The sequence below is a fragment of the Lynx rufus genome, unplaced genomic scaffold, assembly GCF_022079265.1.
Source record: "Lynx rufus isolate CCGP_SWC_20201006 ecotype Redwood Valley unplaced genomic scaffold, mLynRuf1.p SCAF_1, whole genome shotgun sequence".
Classification (NCBI taxonomy): Eukaryota; Metazoa; Chordata; class Mammalia; order Carnivora; family Felidae; genus Lynx; species Lynx rufus.
The window spans coordinates 25,559,780-25,579,499 of record NW_025814823.1 but is presented as its reverse complement, the minus strand read 5'-3'; the positions used below and the strand labels follow the sequence as shown (position 1 = coordinate 25,579,499).

Below are 19,720 nucleotides of genomic sequence, written 5' to 3'. Positions count from 1 at the left end.
GAGGAGGGGGCAGGAAGGGGTCAGCTTGGGTTGGGTTCTGCCATTTACCTACTACCCACTGGGATCTGGGGGGAGTTACTTCCTTTCCTAAAATTGAGGAACACTGGATAGTCACTGTGCTGCCTTCCAACCCGATATCTGTGGCTCTCTCTCTCTCTGTCTCCTATTTTATCTCCTCTCCACCTCCCTCTCGTATTTGAATTGAATTAGCAAATCCCATTGACCTGCGAAGTGGCCCAAGTTCAGCTTTCCTCTGTATAGATAACTATCCCCTTTAAAAGGTTCACCGGACATAAGTGAGTCTGTACTCATGGTCATCAGTATACCCTTACTAATTTGATCTTAATCTGAGCAATTCCAGAAGAATGAAAGAACCCAGTATAGCATGAAGATTAGTGATCCAAGAAAGGGGCTTCCTGGTATGATGGAAATAGTGGTGGATTTGGAGTAATGGCATCTCAGTTCAAGTCCCAGCTCTGCCATTTAGCCTGGACAGGGTACTTAAATACATTTGATGTTTAACACAAACCAATTTTTGAGTCCCTGTGTAAAAGAGGAGAAAAGAGATCTTGTTTGTGTTAATCACCTCTTTAGTATATGCATTTAATGACTTTCTCTCATTTTCTGATGGCCCCCAGTGCCCCCTTTGATAACAGATTTCCAGCCATGAACTCTATTACTTTAACACATCCTCTATTTCATTAACACTGCTACCATATTCTTAAGTTCCCATCTGCTTTCTGACCTTCAGAGTGTAATTTTTGACACATTGAGTGGACCTGAGATATTGTTCTTGTTTTTGCAGTTCTTACTCTCTGTATTCTTCTTCCTAAAAACTTTCACTTCCGTGAGCAAAATTATTGATCAGAGAAACTGTCCTTATGGCCAGGCCTTTTCTGTCATTGGCTGGCATGCGACTTGCATGAACAATCAAGGAGTTAAAGTTACTCATCAAGGGTAAATAAGCCAATTTTAAAAGGCCAAGCTCTGGTAATTGATGTAAAGTCAGAAACATGATATCCATTTAAAGGGATGTTTTTATATGATTTAAATTTGGGCTTTAATGTGAAATACTAGAGGAAGCCTATTATTTCTCCCATGCAGTATTTGATCTTTCACCTTGAATTTGTTATGTCTAGCCTTTCTTCATATCTTATTATATCTGTAAAATAGAAATACACAGCATTTCCTTCAAAATTTAAACCATTCAGAGCTGTACCTAATTGCTCCCTTTGAAACACCAAACTGCCAAGACCGTTTTGAGCCTTGACAGTGTGTTCTCTCTAGCATAGCAGCCATTTACCAGTGTTCCTTGAATCGTACTTTTCTGCCAAAAGTATCCTTGAAAATCAGCTCTGGTTATAACCAAACCTCTTTAATTTTCTCGTTCTGTATCCACCCAATTTCCAGGCATGATCTAGGGAAGTTGATCTTTAATTATTGATGATTCCTTCTGAATCAGCAGTCCCCAGTCACGTCAGTCCAGCAGACCATTGTTTAATTACACAATTTGCATGCTTTTTACTAAAGTAAGTTCAAATTCACAGGAAAATCTAGGAAAACATTTGTGTGGCTTTGACTTTGAAGGAATTTGGTGCCCATATTTCAAGGTCCCAGCACTAAACATTGCTCAGCAGGCAGTTGCTTATTCGCACAAAGTGGGCTTTCAATAAACAAAGCCATTGCAGCAATAAGGCAATGTTAACCTAATCCTCAGAATTTGTTTCTAGATAGACTTAAAGTAAAAGTGTGAACAGAAGTAATTGAAGCAAAATTTGGATACAAGAAGGTAGGCTTTTTTTTAAGGGTAAAATGTCTGGAAAGTATGACCTGAGTATTTCTCCTGTCAAACAAATTTATTTATTTATTTATTTATTTAAAAAAAAATTTTTTTAACGTGTATTTATTTTTGAGACAGAGACAGAGCACGAATGGGGGAGGGTCAGAGAGAGGGAGACACAGAATCGGAAACAGGCTCCAGGCTCTGAGCTGTCAGCACAGAGCCCGACGCAGGGCTCGAACTCACGGACCACGAGATCATGACCTGAGCCGAAGTCGGCCGCTTAACTGACTGAGCCACCCAGGTGCCCCCAAATTTTTTTATTTATAAGTATATGCTGTTATAGGGGCACCCACCTGGCTCATTCGGTGGAGTATGTGACTCTTGATCTTGGGATCTTGAGTTCAAGCCACATGTTGGGTATAGAGCTTACTTAAAATAAAGAGTTTGTATATGCTATTGTAGATATGTGAATTAGTTGAGACTCTTCTAGTTGCAGAGAATAGAAACTCAGCTCAAGGGGCGCCTGGGTGTCTCAGTTGGTTAAGTGTCTGACTTCGTCTCAGGTAATGATCTCACGGTTTGTGAGTTCGAGCCCTGCATTGGACTCTGCGCTGACAGCTCGGAGCCTGCTTGGGATTCTCCTCTTCCTCTATCTCTTTCTCTCTCTCTCTCTCTCTCTCTCTCTCTCTCAAAAATAAATAGACTTTAAAGAAAAAAATAGAAACTCAACTCAAACTAACTTAAACAAAAATAGAATTTATTGGCTCATGTAGCTGGGAAGTTCAGGAATGCATCTAGCTTTAGACATTACTGGCTACAGCCACTAATATTAGTTAGAACTTTAGAACTGTCCCTTCCCATCTTTCCACATTTGTGCCCTCATTATTCTTTCTTATGTGTTATCTTTACTCTTAGGCGGGATCTTGCCATATGATAGCCAAAATGGCCTCCTCAAACACCTCACAGCTAGCAACCTCTAAGAAAAAAGGGAATATTTGCCCTAATTATTTTAATAAAAGCTCCAGGGAAGATGTTAATTGATCTTTTGGGGGTTGTGTGCCCATTCCTGAACCAAGAGGATGGAGTTATGAGTACTCTGCCAGCCAGAGCCCACTACCTTTCCCACCCTTGTCCCACATCACCTGGTATGAAGTTAGCACCCAGTCAATGTTAATCATTTCATTATCTCACATTTGGGATGTTCAAAACAGAACTCTTGATTTATTTTCTCTTCTGTCTTCCCCATTTCAGTAATTGACACCACTATTCCCTAAATTGTTCAAGCCAGACGACAGTATTCGTGTTTCCTCTTGATGACATATAAATCTTATAAATTATGATACATATATACCATATAAATTATCTACATATATACATATACAGATGTCGGTGTGTGTGTGTGTGTGTGTGTGTGTGTGTGTATATCTGACTCAGGACCTTAAAGGTAAAAATGATCTTAGAGATTATCTAGTCTCTCTCACTTGTAGACCCAGAGAATGAGTTCCCTAGTGGCTTGAACCCAATTGCCCTGACTTCAGTCTAGGAATATCTCTTACCATGTTGCCTCTTCTGTATTCAGACATGTGCTTGTATATGTAGATAAGCAAGGAAAATATTTTTCTCACAATAGTAACCCCCTTTTTTAATGGGAAAAACACTAATGTCTCTCTCAGTCAGGCTTTGTCATTACTGTATTATTAAGAATCATCATCATTGATCTAAGCCAGGTACATAGAGAATGGGATCTAAACTTTATCTTAGCTCATTCAGTTCCTAATCCAAAATAAAAATAGGTATTTTTAATGTCTGAAGCATATTCCCAAATTTACTACTTAATAAGTGGTGTTTTTATTACAGTGTTTTGTTCTAAATATACTTTCCTTTTTTTACTTTTTTTTTTCTGAAATCTTTATCATTTCCTTTCTGTTCACATGTTCCCTTTTAGTTCATTTTTCCTATAAATGGAAGTGTTTATTTTTGAATGATACTACTAAAAAAAGGCCACTAGGGCACCTGGGTGACCTAGTCTGTCAAGTGTCCGACTTTGGCTCAGGTCATGATCTCGTGGTTCTTGAGTTCGAGCCCCGCATTGGGTTCTGTGCTGACAGCTCAGAGCCTGGAGACTGCTTCAGATTCTGTGTCTCCCTCTCTCTCTGCCACTCCCCCACTCACACTCTTGTCTCTCTCTCTCCTTCTCAAAAATAAACATTAATAAAATTAAAAATAAATAAAGACCACCAATTTCTTAAAAGAGCATGTTAATAACAGCCTTTTTTGAGACTTCTGTTTTAAAAAATAATTATTTGCTAATTAATGATGTAGAACCTAATATATTTTAAGCTTTAGAATATGAAATGTCATACTAAAATAAATCAACTATTTGAATTGTATTGAATATAAATGGATGAAATTTAAACACATTTATGAAATTTTAATATTTATTTGTAGAAGATTTTAATAACTTCTGGATCTACCAGAAAGTTTATCATAGGTAATAGCATTTTCTCCTTTAACTTATATGCTTTGTTTCACTCCGCCCCCCCCCCCCCCATTTTTTACCATATTTCTGAATGAGGTAAAATTCGGGGTGAATTTACTAACATAACCGATTGAGTCCATATTTTACATGAAATATTATGTAGATAAAAGCAGTATTTAACACAAGCACCCAGTAAAGAGAATTGGGCATTTTTTATATGCAAAATTTACATAGAATTTTTAATTAAGCAATGGACTTTAAAATTTATATTTAATCTGAAAAATATCATTACTTATAAAATCTCCTTCCCCACCCTTCAGCACCATTTGATTTGAAGGGAAGTTAAAGTAAGTTTTTAAGCTTATTAACTGCCTTCTACTGATTTCTTTATTTAGTCTCTGAACAAGCTAGAAGGATTTGCTTTTAGGCTTATGGTCCTTATGGAAATTATCTCAGGAAAGGAATTTCACTGGTCTTTAGATTGGTCTTAGCATTAGAGAGAGCATGACTCTGTGGATTTAGATAAGTGTTCACAGCCTCCCAGTTTCTCTATCTGACAGGAGAATTGAGATACCAGAGGATAAGCCTGTTGGCGGAAGACCTTGTAGTGTCAGTTCTGTATTGCAGCTTTGTAGAGCCATTCCTTCTACAGTGTCCCAAGACCAATATTCTGATGCCATCATATTTTCCAGTACATACGGACTAATGCACAGAGCTAGCTACTGTTGATTGGCAGTGTTACTGTACTCATCATAATTTGGTAATAAAAATGGTGTTCTCTTAATTTGTTGTTATGAGCTAGATAGCTCACTCGCCCCCCACCCCAATTTAAAACCTTTATTTTCAGTACAAATTATATTTGTATTTTTTTCAATTACAGTTCAGTGGATTTTAATGTATTCACAGACTTGTGTGACCTTCACTACAATTAATTTTAGAACATTTTCTTCATCCCAAAGGGAAATCCCATACCTATTAGCAGTCACTCCCCTTTACCCCACCTTCACCCCCCACCCCCCAGGCAAACACTGGTCTATTTTCTATCTATCTGTATAGATTTGCCTACTCTGGACATTTAATACACATGGAATCATATAATATGTGATCTCTTATCACTGGCTTCTTTCATTTAGGCATAATATTTTCAGGTTTCATCCACGTTGTGGCTTGTATCAGTATTTCCTTGCTTTTTATTGCCAACTAGTATACCATTATATAGATCTACAACATTTTGTTGTTTCTGCTTTTGGCTATTATGAATACAGCTACTGTAAACATTTATGTACAGGTTTGTGCATGACCATATGATTTTATTTCTTTTGGGAGTGGAATTGTTGAGGCACTTCATAGCTTTGATAACCTGAGGAACTAACTCCCAAATTTTCATCAATCCTTTTTTAATCTTTAGCCAGCAAAAACTTCTATCTCCTATTGCCCTTAAGTACAACTTTACTCTCTATTCCAGATATCTTAAGGGTGAATAATACTTCATGGTTGCAAGTGCTAGCTAATGTACCAAAAATTCTCTGTTGGTAAAATATATACCTATAGTCTCTTTGCTTGTCATTTAATTTCTAGCAGTATTTTCAAATAGACTAAAAATAACTATGCCAATTGATACCTTCTTATAGTCTGTACATTTGAAACTGCACTTCACACTAAATGCACTAATAGATAGGTTCTAAAATGCAAGAATTCATATTTAAATTTCAAAAAGAATTTTAGTTTTTGCTACTTTGTTAAGTTTTGGATTTTTTTCTTTTATTTTTTTCTCTCTTCTCTTCTCTTCTCTTCTCTTCTCTTCTCTTCTCTTCTCTTCTCTTCACATTTTATTTATTTACATAATCTCTACACCCAACATGGGGCTCAGATTCACAGTCCTAAGATCTAGAGTTGCACACTCCCCTGACTGAGCCAGCCAAGTGCATCTGTATATTTCTGATTATATTTTCCTAATTAACTATAACCTAACATTAACTATATAAGTATACATTTTTTTCCAATTGGAAACCATCACTTCTCAGCCTTGGAATACCTTGCAGTCAGTATTCAAGGTTATGTTTAGCGTACAAATAAACAAATACAGTTTAGAAAGCACATCTTGGAAACACATAGTTAAATTTAAAAGTTTTGGCCCAAAGGAGGTAAACTTTGTTTATTTGAAATATGCAAACATGTGAATCATTTGCTAGTGCCGGGCACATGAAGTGTTACTAAGTTGATTTATGGGAATGCAAGCTGGTGCAGCCACTCTGGAAAACAGTATGGAGGTTTCTCAAAAAACCAAAAATAGAACTATCCTATGACCCAGCAATTGCACTACTAGACATTTATCCAGTGGATACAGGTGTGCTGTTTCGAAGGGACACAGGCACCCCAATGTTTATAGCAGCACTATCAACAATAGCCCAAGTGTGGAAAGAGCCCAAATGTCCATCAGTGGATGAATGGATAAAGAAGATGTGGGGGGTGTGTGTGTGTGTGTGTGTGTGTATACTCGGCAATCAAAAGAATGAAATCTTGCCATTTGCAACTATGTGGATGGAACTGGAGGGTATTATGCTAAGTGAAATTAGAGAAAGACAAATATATGACTTCACTCATATGAGGACTTTAAGAGACAAAACAGAAAAACATAAGGGAAGGGAAACAAAAATAATATAAAAACAGGGAGGGGGACAAAACATAACAGATTCATAAATATGGAGAACAGAGGGTTACTGGAGGGGTTGTGGGAAGGGGGGACAGGCTAAATGGGTAAGGGGCTAAGGAATCTACTCTTGAAATCATTGTTGCACTATATGCTAACTAATTTGGGTATAAATTTTTAAAAAAATAAAATTTAAAAAAAGAAAAAAAGTGAGTTGGTTCACCAGCACACAAATATTCATGCAATAATAAAGTTGCTTTTCCAGAATTTGGATTAATCCATAAAGTAGTGCTGAGGTGGGATACGGCTTGTGCCTTGGCCACTTTATTATGCATCATGTACAAAGGGAGGAATGCAGCCTGTGTGACCTGAGAGGAAGACAAGGGAGGGGAGTGTCTAGTAGGAAAGTGGGGATGAAACCAGAAGGAAAAGAGGATAAAAATACTGACATGGCCCATGTCCCCGAGAATTTGCAACATCACCTTCCCAATCCTGTTTACAGTTTTCTCTATGTAAAGGAGGGAAAACATATGTTGCCTTCATTCACAGCTTATGCCTAATGTGTTGTGTGTTTTTTTAATCAAACAATTTTGTGCCTTGGAGCCACTAACATCTTCATCAGTAAGCCCTCTGATTTATCACACAAATCATTTGAAATGATACTTTGAAATTATCATGGAACTGATAATGTCCCTCTTGCCTTGGATCACTTTGTAAAAAGTATATAATGATTTTCCGTGGCTGTCTGCATTAACCAGTACCATCTTTGGTATAGACTGCATATTGGATATTCATTCCAACCTTTCTGGGAAGATTTTGTGACCAAAAGTCTAATAGGGTCATATTATTTGCTTACCTAAAGCATTAATTCTTGGTGATCAGCTCTTTGTTAAAGATACATGTTCTTGACCAATTTCTAGAAATTTAGATATAGTTAATTTATTATTATATATGTAATGTTTAACTGAAATTCCTGGTTTGGGATTGGTTCGCAGAGCAGTAGAGGAAAAGATGGTATGAGAAATGAAGGGGGGGGGGTGGGAAGAGGGACAGAAGGAGGAAGAGACTGCAATAGTAGGCTCCTGTGCCTTGCAACTCCACATCAGTTTGTCTTGATGTGGGGGAAAATAGGAATTTGGTCTGTGGATTTCTGTCTTTTGGCCTACCACAGTGTTATCTTGACCCACAAATATGCAAACCACATCCTAATCACTTGACCCCCTCCCCTTTTAAAAAAAAAAAACTTCTAAGTGTTTATTTTTGAGAGACAGAGCTCAAGTGGGGGAAGGGCATAGAGAAAGGGAGACAGAATCCATAGCAGGCTCAAGGCTCCAAGCTGTCAGCACAGAGTCAGACGGGGCTTGAACTCACGAGCCTCGAGATAATGACCTGAGCTGAAGTCCGATGCTTAACCAACTGAGCCACCCAGGTGCCCCATCACCTAACCTCTTTGGTCCAGTATTTGCTTTGCCTTTTCCTTCCAAGGAAGCTGTAATGTTCTATCCCTTTTTTCTCTGCAGTTCAGACTTCCTGTAAATAGTCTCCCACACATCCCTTTGATGAAAAGTTTCTAGATCTGAGCCAGTTTATTTCAAATCTTGTTTTGTAGCACTGCACATAGCAGTAATGAGAAATCTCTCCAATCCTGTGTGACATAAAGGTGATCTACTGAGTTCTAGAATACTTTGTTTAAAATTAAGGGGATCAGGCAAAAGATTAAATTGGAAAGTCAGTGTTTAGCATAAGAGGAGAAGAATTAGTATCTTTTGATCTGGGCCCAGAATTGCCGTTTAATTCAAAGGATCAAATACACATCCTCAAAACCTAAGATCATGACTCAAGCTGGGCTGAGTGCCCTTCTCAGTGCTCCCATAATATCCTGTATATATGTCTTTCTTACTATGCTTTAACTTACGATTGTCTGCTTCTATGCCTTTGTGTCCCCATTCACATACCCTAATCTTTTTTTTTTAATTTTTTTTAATGTTTTTATTTATTTTTGCGACAGAGAGAGACAGAGCATGAGCAGGGGAGGGGCAGAAAGAGAGGGAGACACAGAATTGGAAGAAGGCTCCAGGCTCTGAGCTGTCAGCACAGAGCCCGATGCGGGGCTCGAACCCACAGACTGTAAGATCATGACCTGAGCCGAAGTCGGACGCTTAACTGACTGAGCCACCCAGGCGCCCCCACATACCCTAATCTTAAACTGTGAACTCTTGGGGATGAAAATGACTCTGTTGCCATTCTTCCTGTCACATAGGAGGTCTAAAATAAATATTTGTGCAAATATATGAATTTTTATAAAAGGAGAGTTAGATTGCCAATTGATCTTCAGTCCTGTTAGAACTTTTAAAATTTCCCTCAGATGGCTTTGTCCCCATCTTATAATACAAAGGTTAGTAATAAATATAATTCAAATTCAGGTAATACAATTTAATCAGTCAACTTGTATTTCTCAAACCTGGTCATAACCCTATAAGTTAATTAGAGCCTGAGTTCTAAAAATGAAAAAGAAGTAGAGTTAGCATAGTTTTAGTCCATAGGACCTTCTAAATGATCTCACCTCAAACACCCCACCCCTGCCCAAATCGTTGTTCCCTTATTTCCTTTTTTTTTCTCCCTGAGAGAGAGAGGGGGCATGAGGGAGGGGCAGAGAGAGAAGGAGAGAATCCCTAGATCTCTCCAACTATGAGAACATGACCCGAGCCCAAATCAAGAGTAGGATGCTTAACCAGGCACCCGAATAGTTCCCTTGTTTACTCTTAAGCACTGCCTATTCATTCGCACCACTAGTGGTTTGATGGGAGAGAGATCTAGAAGTAAAGGGTTATAACGTGGTATGAGGGCGATCACTGAGGTACATACAGTGTGAAATGTAAACCTAAGAGGTAGGTGCCAAGTCTTCAAGGCTGAGGAGTTCAGATTTGAGGGAAGGGGGTAAGTATGATGGGGAAAGGAAACAGCATATGGAGAAAACTAGAAGCATGTAGACACACAAATGGTAAGTATGTGTTCAGGGAATTCTTAGAAGATGAGGCCAAAGGGAAAAGGCAGGCCTGAATGGATGCCTGTGAAGGGGTTTAGAATTTAACCTGTAGACCAAAAGGGAAGTCACTGAAAATTTTTCAGCAGAGGAAGGACGTGATCTCGCTGTTCCCTACCTGTGTCTTTCCTTCAGCGACTCTTGTGACCTGTGTTCCCCTATCAGTACTGTTACTTTCTTTACTAATAGGTTGTGGCCAAGTTAATTCATTTGGTTAGAGTAAAATAGCTTTAGGTTGTAGTTTAGAACATTCTAAAGCTCCAGAAATAGGCTCTTTCCCACCTTCCACCAAAACAGAATTCTGTACCAGGGCTAGATATTGTGATCCTAAATCAGGAAAGCTTCTGTCTCACAACTGTAGCGCTCCTAGCAATTGCTCTCTTCATTTTGGACCCATTGCAGTGCATCCACATTTGTCTTATTGTTTGTGTGCAGGTTCGTAGCCAGTATCACAATAAATCATTCTTTGGAATTTTACAAAGATGTCGTCCTTGGCATCTAAGCTGAAAATCATTTATGCCCAGCACATCAGTTTCCCTTTGTGAATACTGTCTAATTAGAAAGTAGTTTATGAACAGTGTCTCCTTTTAAAAATGTAATTTGAAGTAGCAGATAGCAGATGTGCATGTTACCTGGATGTCTCAAGCCTTTATGCTTACTCATTTGCACAGATCGTTCAGTGGAAGCAGCTGCAGAAAGTGTGGGAGGCAAGCAGGCTCCTTCCTGGGGAAACCCAGGCCTCATTTGATTCATTGCTGCCACCTGCTGGGGCCTGGCTGCTGGAATGGGAAGGCCACACTGGTAGTAGAGCTACGTCATCCAGGGCCACATAAAGAGCCGTATGTAGTTCCAGTGCTAATCAGCCACTGTTTCTAGGGGACGACCTACCCCTAAGTGAAAGGATCTTATAAGCAGAACATTATACCAGTCAGTGTAAGGTGGTGTTTGATTATGTTGGTTAACACATCTCCAGCAATTGTGAGGCTCAGAGAACTAAGCAATACTTGGAGGACTCAGGATCCTAAAGTGTTAGAGCTGGGAGAGTCCTTCCCACAGATATTGTGGAGCTTTAGTGTAGTTAAACCAGTCTCCTAGAGGCATGTGAAAATGCAGATTCCCAGGCCTGGCCCCAAAGATTGCAATTCACTAGGCCTAAGATGAGGCTTCTTTAACAGGTTTCCCATAAAGTTCTGATGCAAGTGGCCCAGGACCATACTCCGGAAAGGCACTGCCTTAAACATGATCTATGTAGGAGCTTCTCAACCATTTTTCAAATCAGTGCCTCATTTCACTTTTAAAAAAATTACATCTATCCACAGGGTGAGTTACTAATACTGTAGCAGGTTCTTTGAAGCATATACACAAAATATTATGGGATTGGTTCTGCAGGCGAGAAAAACACTTTTAAATAATCAACTTTCCTCTCTTACTCCAAGAGACAAGTACTCTAACTTAGGTTGGTCCTTTTATAATGGAGTGTTTTTTGGCCTTGGGCATTGGCACGTAAAGGTGGCGTTTGGTATTACATTTATCACAGCCACCAATTCCCTGAATATAGTAATCATTTGGTTAACGTGTATTAAATTTTCAGGGACCTAAAATAACATAAGACGGAGTTCTGCCCTGCATCATTGTTACCTCTGTCCTTTGGAGGAGCCAAGCACAAGAGAGCTGCAGGCCCGGGCGTTTAGCATGTCTTATTATCGCTTTGGAGGCCTTACATTGCCTTGGCAAGCTTGGCCAAGATACAAACAATACTAATCACAAATAATAACTTTCCTTATCACAGAGGAGGAAAAATAAGTGGCCTGTAGCACATATGAAGAGTCACTTAGAACTGAGAATTCTGGATGCCTGAATATTTGTTATTTTTTGTTTTATATATGCTACTGCTTCTGAAATGCTGATTGTAATCCAAGAATAACCCTATCCAGCTGTGAACTGAGTGAGGCCACTGAACTTGAGGGAAAATTACATTTGGTATACTGCATCATCTTAGTAAACATTGAGACTAGTAACATTCTAGTGTATCTTCATCCAGACATCTTTTCTTTTTTTTTTTTAAGCTCTCAGGTTGTTGGCATTCCGGACTTCCAATCCCTTAATGCAAATGATCTTACATTTAACACAGTTATCGTGTATTGCATAAATAGAACCAAAAGGCGGTTTATTAAACCTCTTTATAGAGAAATCTTGTTGTGCTTTCAAAATCGTAATTTTTATTAGTTGTGAATGTAGTTTGATGTGTGGTTTTATTTTAAATTTTGTTTCTTGCCTTCATAATCTCATCTTGGGGATTTTTGTTTTTAGGGCTACCTAAAGGAAATCTTAAAAGAAATTGGTGTGCAGAACGTAAAAGGAACCCACAAAAACACATGGGAGCTGAAGCCAGAGTATAGACATTATCAAGGAGAAGAAAAGAGTGATTAAGAAGACTTTCAACCAGCATGCTAACAGAACAACTAAAGGGTGATGTGCTAAGGAAACACCATTGATGCTCAAATACTTGAGGTCCATCTGTTATAGGGGTAAAATGACTGGAACTGTAATTTCCCTATGTAAATTTTTTAAACAATAATTCTTGTAAAGTTACTTAAGTGTTTTTTGACGAACGAAATTATTTATAGGCTTGTATTAAACTAGATTATTCAGGAGCAGGTGTGGGATTGGGGTGGTTAATAAGGTTTTTCTCTTTAAATATTGACTTTTAAAATGTAAAATTAGGAAATGATTTCTAAATAAGGACTCTCTGTCCTTGTCTTATGTCTGAGGAGCTGAGGTAATGCAAATCCAAAGTGAGTGGCAAAGCAAGAAAAAAGTCAACGACAGAAAGTCTTCAAAGCAATAAAAAACCAAAGTTCCTTTTTCTGAAATTGTCAAAAACCAAAGCTGTCTTTATTTTATTTTATTATTTTACAGATGATCATGTTTCATATTCACACCCATTAATAAAAAAAGAGAGCATTTATTTTGTACCTAAGATAGCAGTTTTCGCCATTGGCTTGCTTATTTTACCCTAGTGTTAGAGACATGAAAAAATGCAAAAAAAAAAAAAAAAAAAATCCTGGCCAATGGGTATTATTTCTTTTATTTGCTTTTAAAAGAATTAGAAATTAAATATTTTTCCAACAATTCAAGATATGTCTCCCCCATCCAGATTATAAACTTCTCAGAAACTGACTTTGCCCTAGAATTTTACCACACACCCATCAGGGAGGTATTGACTATCCTACGACCAGTGATGTTGGGGGTGAGGCTGGTGTGTGTTAGGCAGTCACAAAAACAAACATACTCACAAACAAGACCACCAAAACAAAAGAAGCTTTAACAAATTAAACACAAGAAAAAGTTGCTTTTTACTTGTTCATTTTGTCAGCTGCATCTGTGTGCCCGCAACCCAGAAGTAGCAAATGCCAACAATTTAAGAAAATGTTACATAATTAAAGCAAATCAAGGGAAAACCTGTCCATGGAAATGAATATTTTTCTGTGTTTGATATTCAGCAGGAGAACACCAGCATGCTGAGGCCGAGTACTACCGCACTGAGAAAATGTTTATCTCTGCATATTCCCACTGTCAAATAAAATTCTGATGAGGGAGGGTAGTCCCGTTCCCTGCCTCACCTCTAGTTGTCTTATCCTACTGTGTTCTGGTGCAGGAACCAGGTAGATCCCCATTACCTTCCAGTTTCTGATTACTTGAGCCTCAGCGTCAGGAAGCAGACGGATTACGGTGTGAGGAGTCTGTATAGCACTGAGAATTCTGGATGCCGGTCATGTGCTTGCTTCATAGCACCTGTCTTCCCCCAAACCTTGTCTTTATTTCACATTTGGTCTGCCCTGAAACAGACCTGTGTCTCCTCTACCTCTGTCTTTCGTTTTTATGGTGATAGTGGCTGCCACATAGAACTTTGTAGCTGCTGATAGAGCTTCCAGGCAAGAGTTGAGTCTCATCTGAAGCTATGCTTTGGTATTTCTGCAAAACTGGTTTCCTCAGCTTATCTTAGTTACCTTTTACCTCATCACACCTGTCTGTATCTGCTTGCATCTCTTAAACACTTGTCATCTGTTCAGTGCTATAGCTAATCTAGGCAGCAGACTGGTACCATTGTGATTAGTTTTTTTTTAATTGCTTTAATACTAAAATGTGGCTACTGATAATGGAGGAGACTCTCCCTGGGTTCATTTTTTTATTTCAGGACTCTCTCGCTCTATAAACATGCTTTTGACAGTCAAACATCAGGAAGTAGGAATCCTAAGCCCTTACAACCACTGGGAGATTGAGAGACAGGAAGGCTAATAAGAGATATATATACATCTGGTAAGATACCACATCGTAAGAGCACAGGGGGCACCTGTGTGGCTCAGTCGGTTAAGCATCTGACTTCAGCTCAGGTCATGATCTCACAGTTTGTGGGTTCAGGCCCCGTGTCGGGCTCTGTGCTCACAGCTCGGAGCCTGGAGCCTGCTTCGGATTCTGTGTCTCCTTCTCTCTGCCCCTCCCCTGCTCACACTCTGCTCTCTCTCTCAAAAATAAACAAACAAAACGACACAGGAAGGCCGTGTTTAATAGATGACTTAGTTAAACTCAGCTAGTACACACACTTAAGGGATGTTTTAACTGACAAAATGTAATAAGTATATTTTGGTTGCTGGGCATTGGAAAGATTTGAAATTACATGTTGCCACAGTAACTTCTAAGGAAGAGATCTTAAAAAAGAAAACCATTTTTGCTCTGTTGTATCATAAGCAGCCCTAAAAGAGTTTAGCAGAGTTGCAGTTGTTCCCAATGGTCTGTGAACAAATTTTCTTTGAAGCTTATTTTCATCATCTTTGGTACTTATCAGTGAAATAAGAGTAAACATCATGCCCTTATGTGCCTGGCAGTGTGTTAAGTACCTAAAATACCTCATTTAATCCTCAGAAATAGTTCTCTTAAGTAGATAATGTCCATTTCACAGAACCATTTCCTGCCCAACACGCTATGATGAGTCCTGATCCCTCTTTCAGGGGAATTCTGCCCTTGGGGCAAAGTGAATACCAGAGTGTACTTTTCTAAAAACCTTCCCCCCACCCACAATCTTCCCTGCAGGACAATGGTACAGACCCCAGAAAAAGCTGTGTGAGAGATTGAGAGTTTGTCCTTGGCATCCCCACTTTAATACAAACACGCAACCTCCCTACTGATGGGATGAAAACTGAACTCCCTCCTTTAAATATTTTTTAAATTTGGGGCGCCTGGGTGGCTCAGTCGGTTGAGCGTCCGACTTCAGCTCAGGTCACGATCTCACGGTCCGTGAGTTCGAGCCCCGCGTCAGGCTCTGGGCTGATGGCTCGGAGCCTGGAGCCTGCTTCCGATTCTGTGTCTCCCTCTCTCTCTGACCCTCCCCCGTTCATGCTCTGTCTCTCTCTGTCTCAAAAATAAATAAACATTAAAAAAATTTAAAAAAATAAAATAAAATAAATATTTTTTAATTTATTTTTTTTAAGTTTTTTAAAAAATATTTTTATTTATTTTTGAGACAGACACAGAGCATGAGGAGGAGAGGGGCAGAGAGAAGGGAAGACACAGAATCTGAAGCGGGCTCCAGGCTCTGAGCTGTCAGCAGCTCGAATTCACAGAGTGTGAGAGATCATGACCTGAGCCGAAGTTGGACGCTTAACCGACTGAGCCGCCCAGATGCCCCTTTAATTTATTTATCTTGAGAGAGTGCAGAGAGAAGGAGAGACAGAATCCCAAGCAGGCTCTGTGCCGTCAGCACAGAGCCTGATGCGGGGCTCGAACTCACAAACCATGAGATCATGACCTGAGCTGAGATCAAGAGTCTGATGCTTAACAATTGAGCCAACCAAGGCATGCTTGAACTCTCTCCTTAAAATTTTTTTTTTTTATGTTTATTCATTTTTGAAAGAGACAGAGCACAAGCAGGGGTGGGGCGGAGAGAGAGGGGGACACAGATTCCAAAGCAGGCTCCAGGCTCTGAGCTGTCAGCACAGAGCCCGACGCGGGGCTCGAACTCACGAACCTCGAGATCATGACCTGAGCCGAAGCCAGACACTCAACCGACTGAGACACCCAGGCGCCCCTGAACTCTCTCCTTTAAAGTCAAGATCCTCTTGCTAAGATTTTATTCCCTGCTGCACTTTTACTACTTGGGTAGGGGGCACAGCTTTGGAGTGGACTCTCTTAGACAGTAGGAGTTAAGAGCCCCATGGAATGTGACAGGAGGCTGGGGCACTGACTGAAGGGGCACCACCTTATGTTTCGACTCCACCTGCCGTGCACCCACCTTTCGCCCCAGCACACCGGCCATTTTCCCTGGCATTGGCGTAAGAGTCCAGGAGATGATGAGCTGGTCTTTTTGGGTTTTTTTTTTTTTTTTTAATTTTTTTTTTCAACGTTTTTATTTTTGGGACAGAGAGAGACAGAGCATGAACGGGGGAGGGGCAGAGAGAGAGGGAGACACAGAATCGGAAACAGGCTCCAGGCTCCAAGCCATCAGCCCAGAGCCTGACGCGGGGCTCGAACTCACGGACCGCGAGATCGTGACCTGGCTGAAGTCGGACGCTTAACCGACTGCGCCACCCAGGCGCCCCTAGAGCTGGTCTTTTTGACTTAGTTTTCTTTCTGACATGAGTACAGAGCAGACTCCTGGGCCTAATATTTTCATAATGTGTAAGAGGAGGAATCAGAGATTGCTTTTTAATCTTCCTTTTCTTCACGTACTCCCATCTTTTCTTCTTCCTACTTCCTTGTCTTTGAGCAAGTGTCACCATTCACAGTACAATAGTATGATGTCAATCTTCCAGACAGCAGTATGAGCCTTTAATAGTTTATTATAAGAAAATTAACAGTTTTTATTGGACTTTGTTGGAAATCTAAATTAAAAGGCACATAGATTCTGTCGCATCATTTAAATTTTAGAGTTTTAAAGAAATGATTTAGAATGTACTGTATTTTTAAATGTTGAAATTTATATTTAAAAATCTTAAAGACATGAGGTTTTGATTGTTTTATGGAGATGTAGGTACACCAAAAGAATATGTTCCCAGGCTAAACGTTTTACTGTGGTGTGCTCCGGAGCACAGTGGCTGTTATTGGCAAGTATGTCCTGACCATGATTATATCCCCGGCACAGTGGATACTAAAGTGCTAGACATAAGAGGCGTTCACAGTCTAGTGAGAAATAGAGAATGTAGACGGATACAACAGCGTGTGGGTAGAGAAGTGTGAACTAAGTGTTGCAATCAATCAGAATATTCCAGTTAATTCATTGTTGCCATTTTTGCTCTACAATGATTTCCAATTTTTAAAGCGTTTGAATGCAGTAATATATACTTAATTTTAAAACTGCTTTGAATGTAATTTAACCATTGAAAATTCCTAAAACACAAGAGGATTTATACAATGTCTAAGGATCGTTAGTATGAACACATACGGTGGATGTCTGTAACACGTCGATCTTGTTAGTAGAATGCTAAATTGATGGGTTTACTGGGTTAGTCCTCGTGACATTTAAGCCTTATTTCTGATTGCCATTCTAGTTTCTCTCCTTGAACAAAAGCCTGGGAAGCACTTGGGCCATTCATTCATTCATTCATTCAGTGAAAACCCACTAAATGCCGACTGTGTGCCAGGCACCAGGAGCAAAGGTGATGGCTGTAATAATGTGCCTTCCATGCCAGTCGTTCTCTGCCTGTGTTACTGAAGAAGCAGGAAGGTAAAAGGTTCTGTTTATTGCACCCTTCCTGTGTGCCGGGCACTGTGGTATAAGCATTTGGTTCATCACTCATTTAATCCTCCCAACAACCCTGAAACATGGGTTCTCTTTTTAAGCCTTGTTTTATGGATGTGGAATGTCAGGCACCGAGAGGTTGAAGAACCTAACCAAGGTCATACAGTAGACTGGGGCAGAGCCACATTGAAATTTCAGGTAGTACTGGGCAGCGTAGGCTCTTAGTTACTATTCTGTGTATTAACTGTGCTTTTATGGGTGCTATGCTGTTGATTGCCCACAGCTGTAATTCACTGGCCCAGAATCTTCCATTTGGTTTTTTGTTGTTTGTATTATTGTTATTAATACTATTGGGGTGTAATTGACGTATGACTCTTTTGTGTTTGACCTTGCACTAATGGGCCACAAAATCTCAAGAGTTATCTTTTCTGAATCAAAAAGAGTTAATTCTGGATTCTGTCTGAGTTGTTTTGCCTTTAAAAAGATTTAGTTTCCAATTTTTTTGAGGTTCTGGAGTTTCTTGTGGAGTGACGTTCCTTTTTTTTGGCTCTAGATTCAGATGAGGTATTTCCCAGGGATGATTGCAGATGGCCAGTGTACTTCATTTGCTTACATCCTAGGCCACCCAGTGAATGTTCAGTTCCAGGCTTATTTAGAAAGTTGGTGACTTGGCTGGTCACAGTTGAGGGTCTCTGTCATGGCCTGGTAAGCACAAAGGAGGCCCATCAGCTTGGACTGCCATGTAATGGGGATACAGAGCTGAACAAAGATGAACAGGTCCTTGCTTTCAGAAGCTCACTGTATTGAAGAGGACTTGGAAACAAACTGCAAAATAGCGCGTTAAGTGCAGCAGTATAAATACGTGGCAGAATGTTTCCAGAGCTATGTGGGTTCAAAGCAGGTCACTTAGAGCAAGTTGTTTGCTTTCTGTGCCTCTGTTTCCTCATCTGTGAAACAGATATAGTAAGAGTACCTACCGGAGAGTTGTGGTGAAACTTAAATGAGTCAATATATCAGCACTTTATTTCCCACATTCTTGGTTACACTGTAGAGTGCAGAAAAATTGCTGGTTCTTTCCGTGGCACGGCTGATTTTGTGCCATTCTGCTGTTGCTGTATGGAGTTAAGAAACATAACTATTTTTAAAAAGTCAATATGTGTAAAGCACTTGAAACACTATATGATATCATATCCAAAAGATGTAAAATACAAAATGTGTATCCTATACAAAAGATGTAAAATATGGAAGTGGCACAGAGAGAATTACATCCTTGGGGAGTGAGGAAAGCCTTCCTGGAGCAGTTCCTGAAGTGGATTTTGAAGGGGTTTAGGAGTTCAGTAACACTCGCAGCCTTACTTCACAAGGTGATTGGAGTGAGAACCCACACACACCTTCAGTGTACTAACAGATACAGCTTGGTAGTGAGGGAGTGTGGCTCGACACACTGAGTCCAGTCTTGGTCTGATAGAAGAATGTGGAGGTCACATCATCTCTCCCTGGGATCGGGTGCGATGGATGAGCAGCCAGGCAGGACTAGCCTGCTTCAGGTGTACCCCCAAGTTCAAAATGGTGCAGACAACCTAATTACTCCCATATGTGCAGCATGCTTTTCCACTTTGACTCATCCCTGAACACATTTCTTTAATTTGGTCCTACTGAAATGGCAGTTGAAACCAACCATAATGAATTCTATCATAGAGGTTTGAGATCTCAATCCTTTATCTTTCCACCACTGCAATAAAGATAAATAGGGAGCGGGAGCTAAATAGGGTCAAATGATTCACTTAAGTAATGGAGGCCCAGTAACTCCTAGCTGGACTAGAGGACCTAGACAAGAGCTGAGGCTAAAGAGAGAGTCCCTTATCCTTGTCCTCTGTTGGTGATGACTGGATGGCCACTGGTGGGTGGGTGGCCTGACTTAGCATTCGCAGGTGAAATCTGGAGCAACTGGAAGAAGACGTCCAAATGGCCAGCAGGTACATGAGAAGATACTAAGCATCACTAATCGTCAGGGAAATGCAAATCAAAAC

General features: G+C 39.9%; 1 protein-coding gene across 1 annotated transcript in view; it reads left to right on the top strand.

Moving 5' to 3' along the window:
• The window catches only part of GTF2F2 (general transcription factor IIF subunit 2), a 155,282-nt gene extending 142,454 nt beyond the window's left edge, over positions 1-12,828 (top strand). The window contains exon 8 of the mRNA XM_047079975.1: positions 12,266-12,828. Within this exon, the coding sequence (XP_046935931.1) occupies positions 12,266-12,385 (120 nt within the window). The 3' untranslated portion in view covers positions 12,386-12,828. The remainder of the gene's footprint in view (positions 1-12,265) is intronic.
• Positions 12,829-19,720: the final 6,892 nt, after the last annotated feature.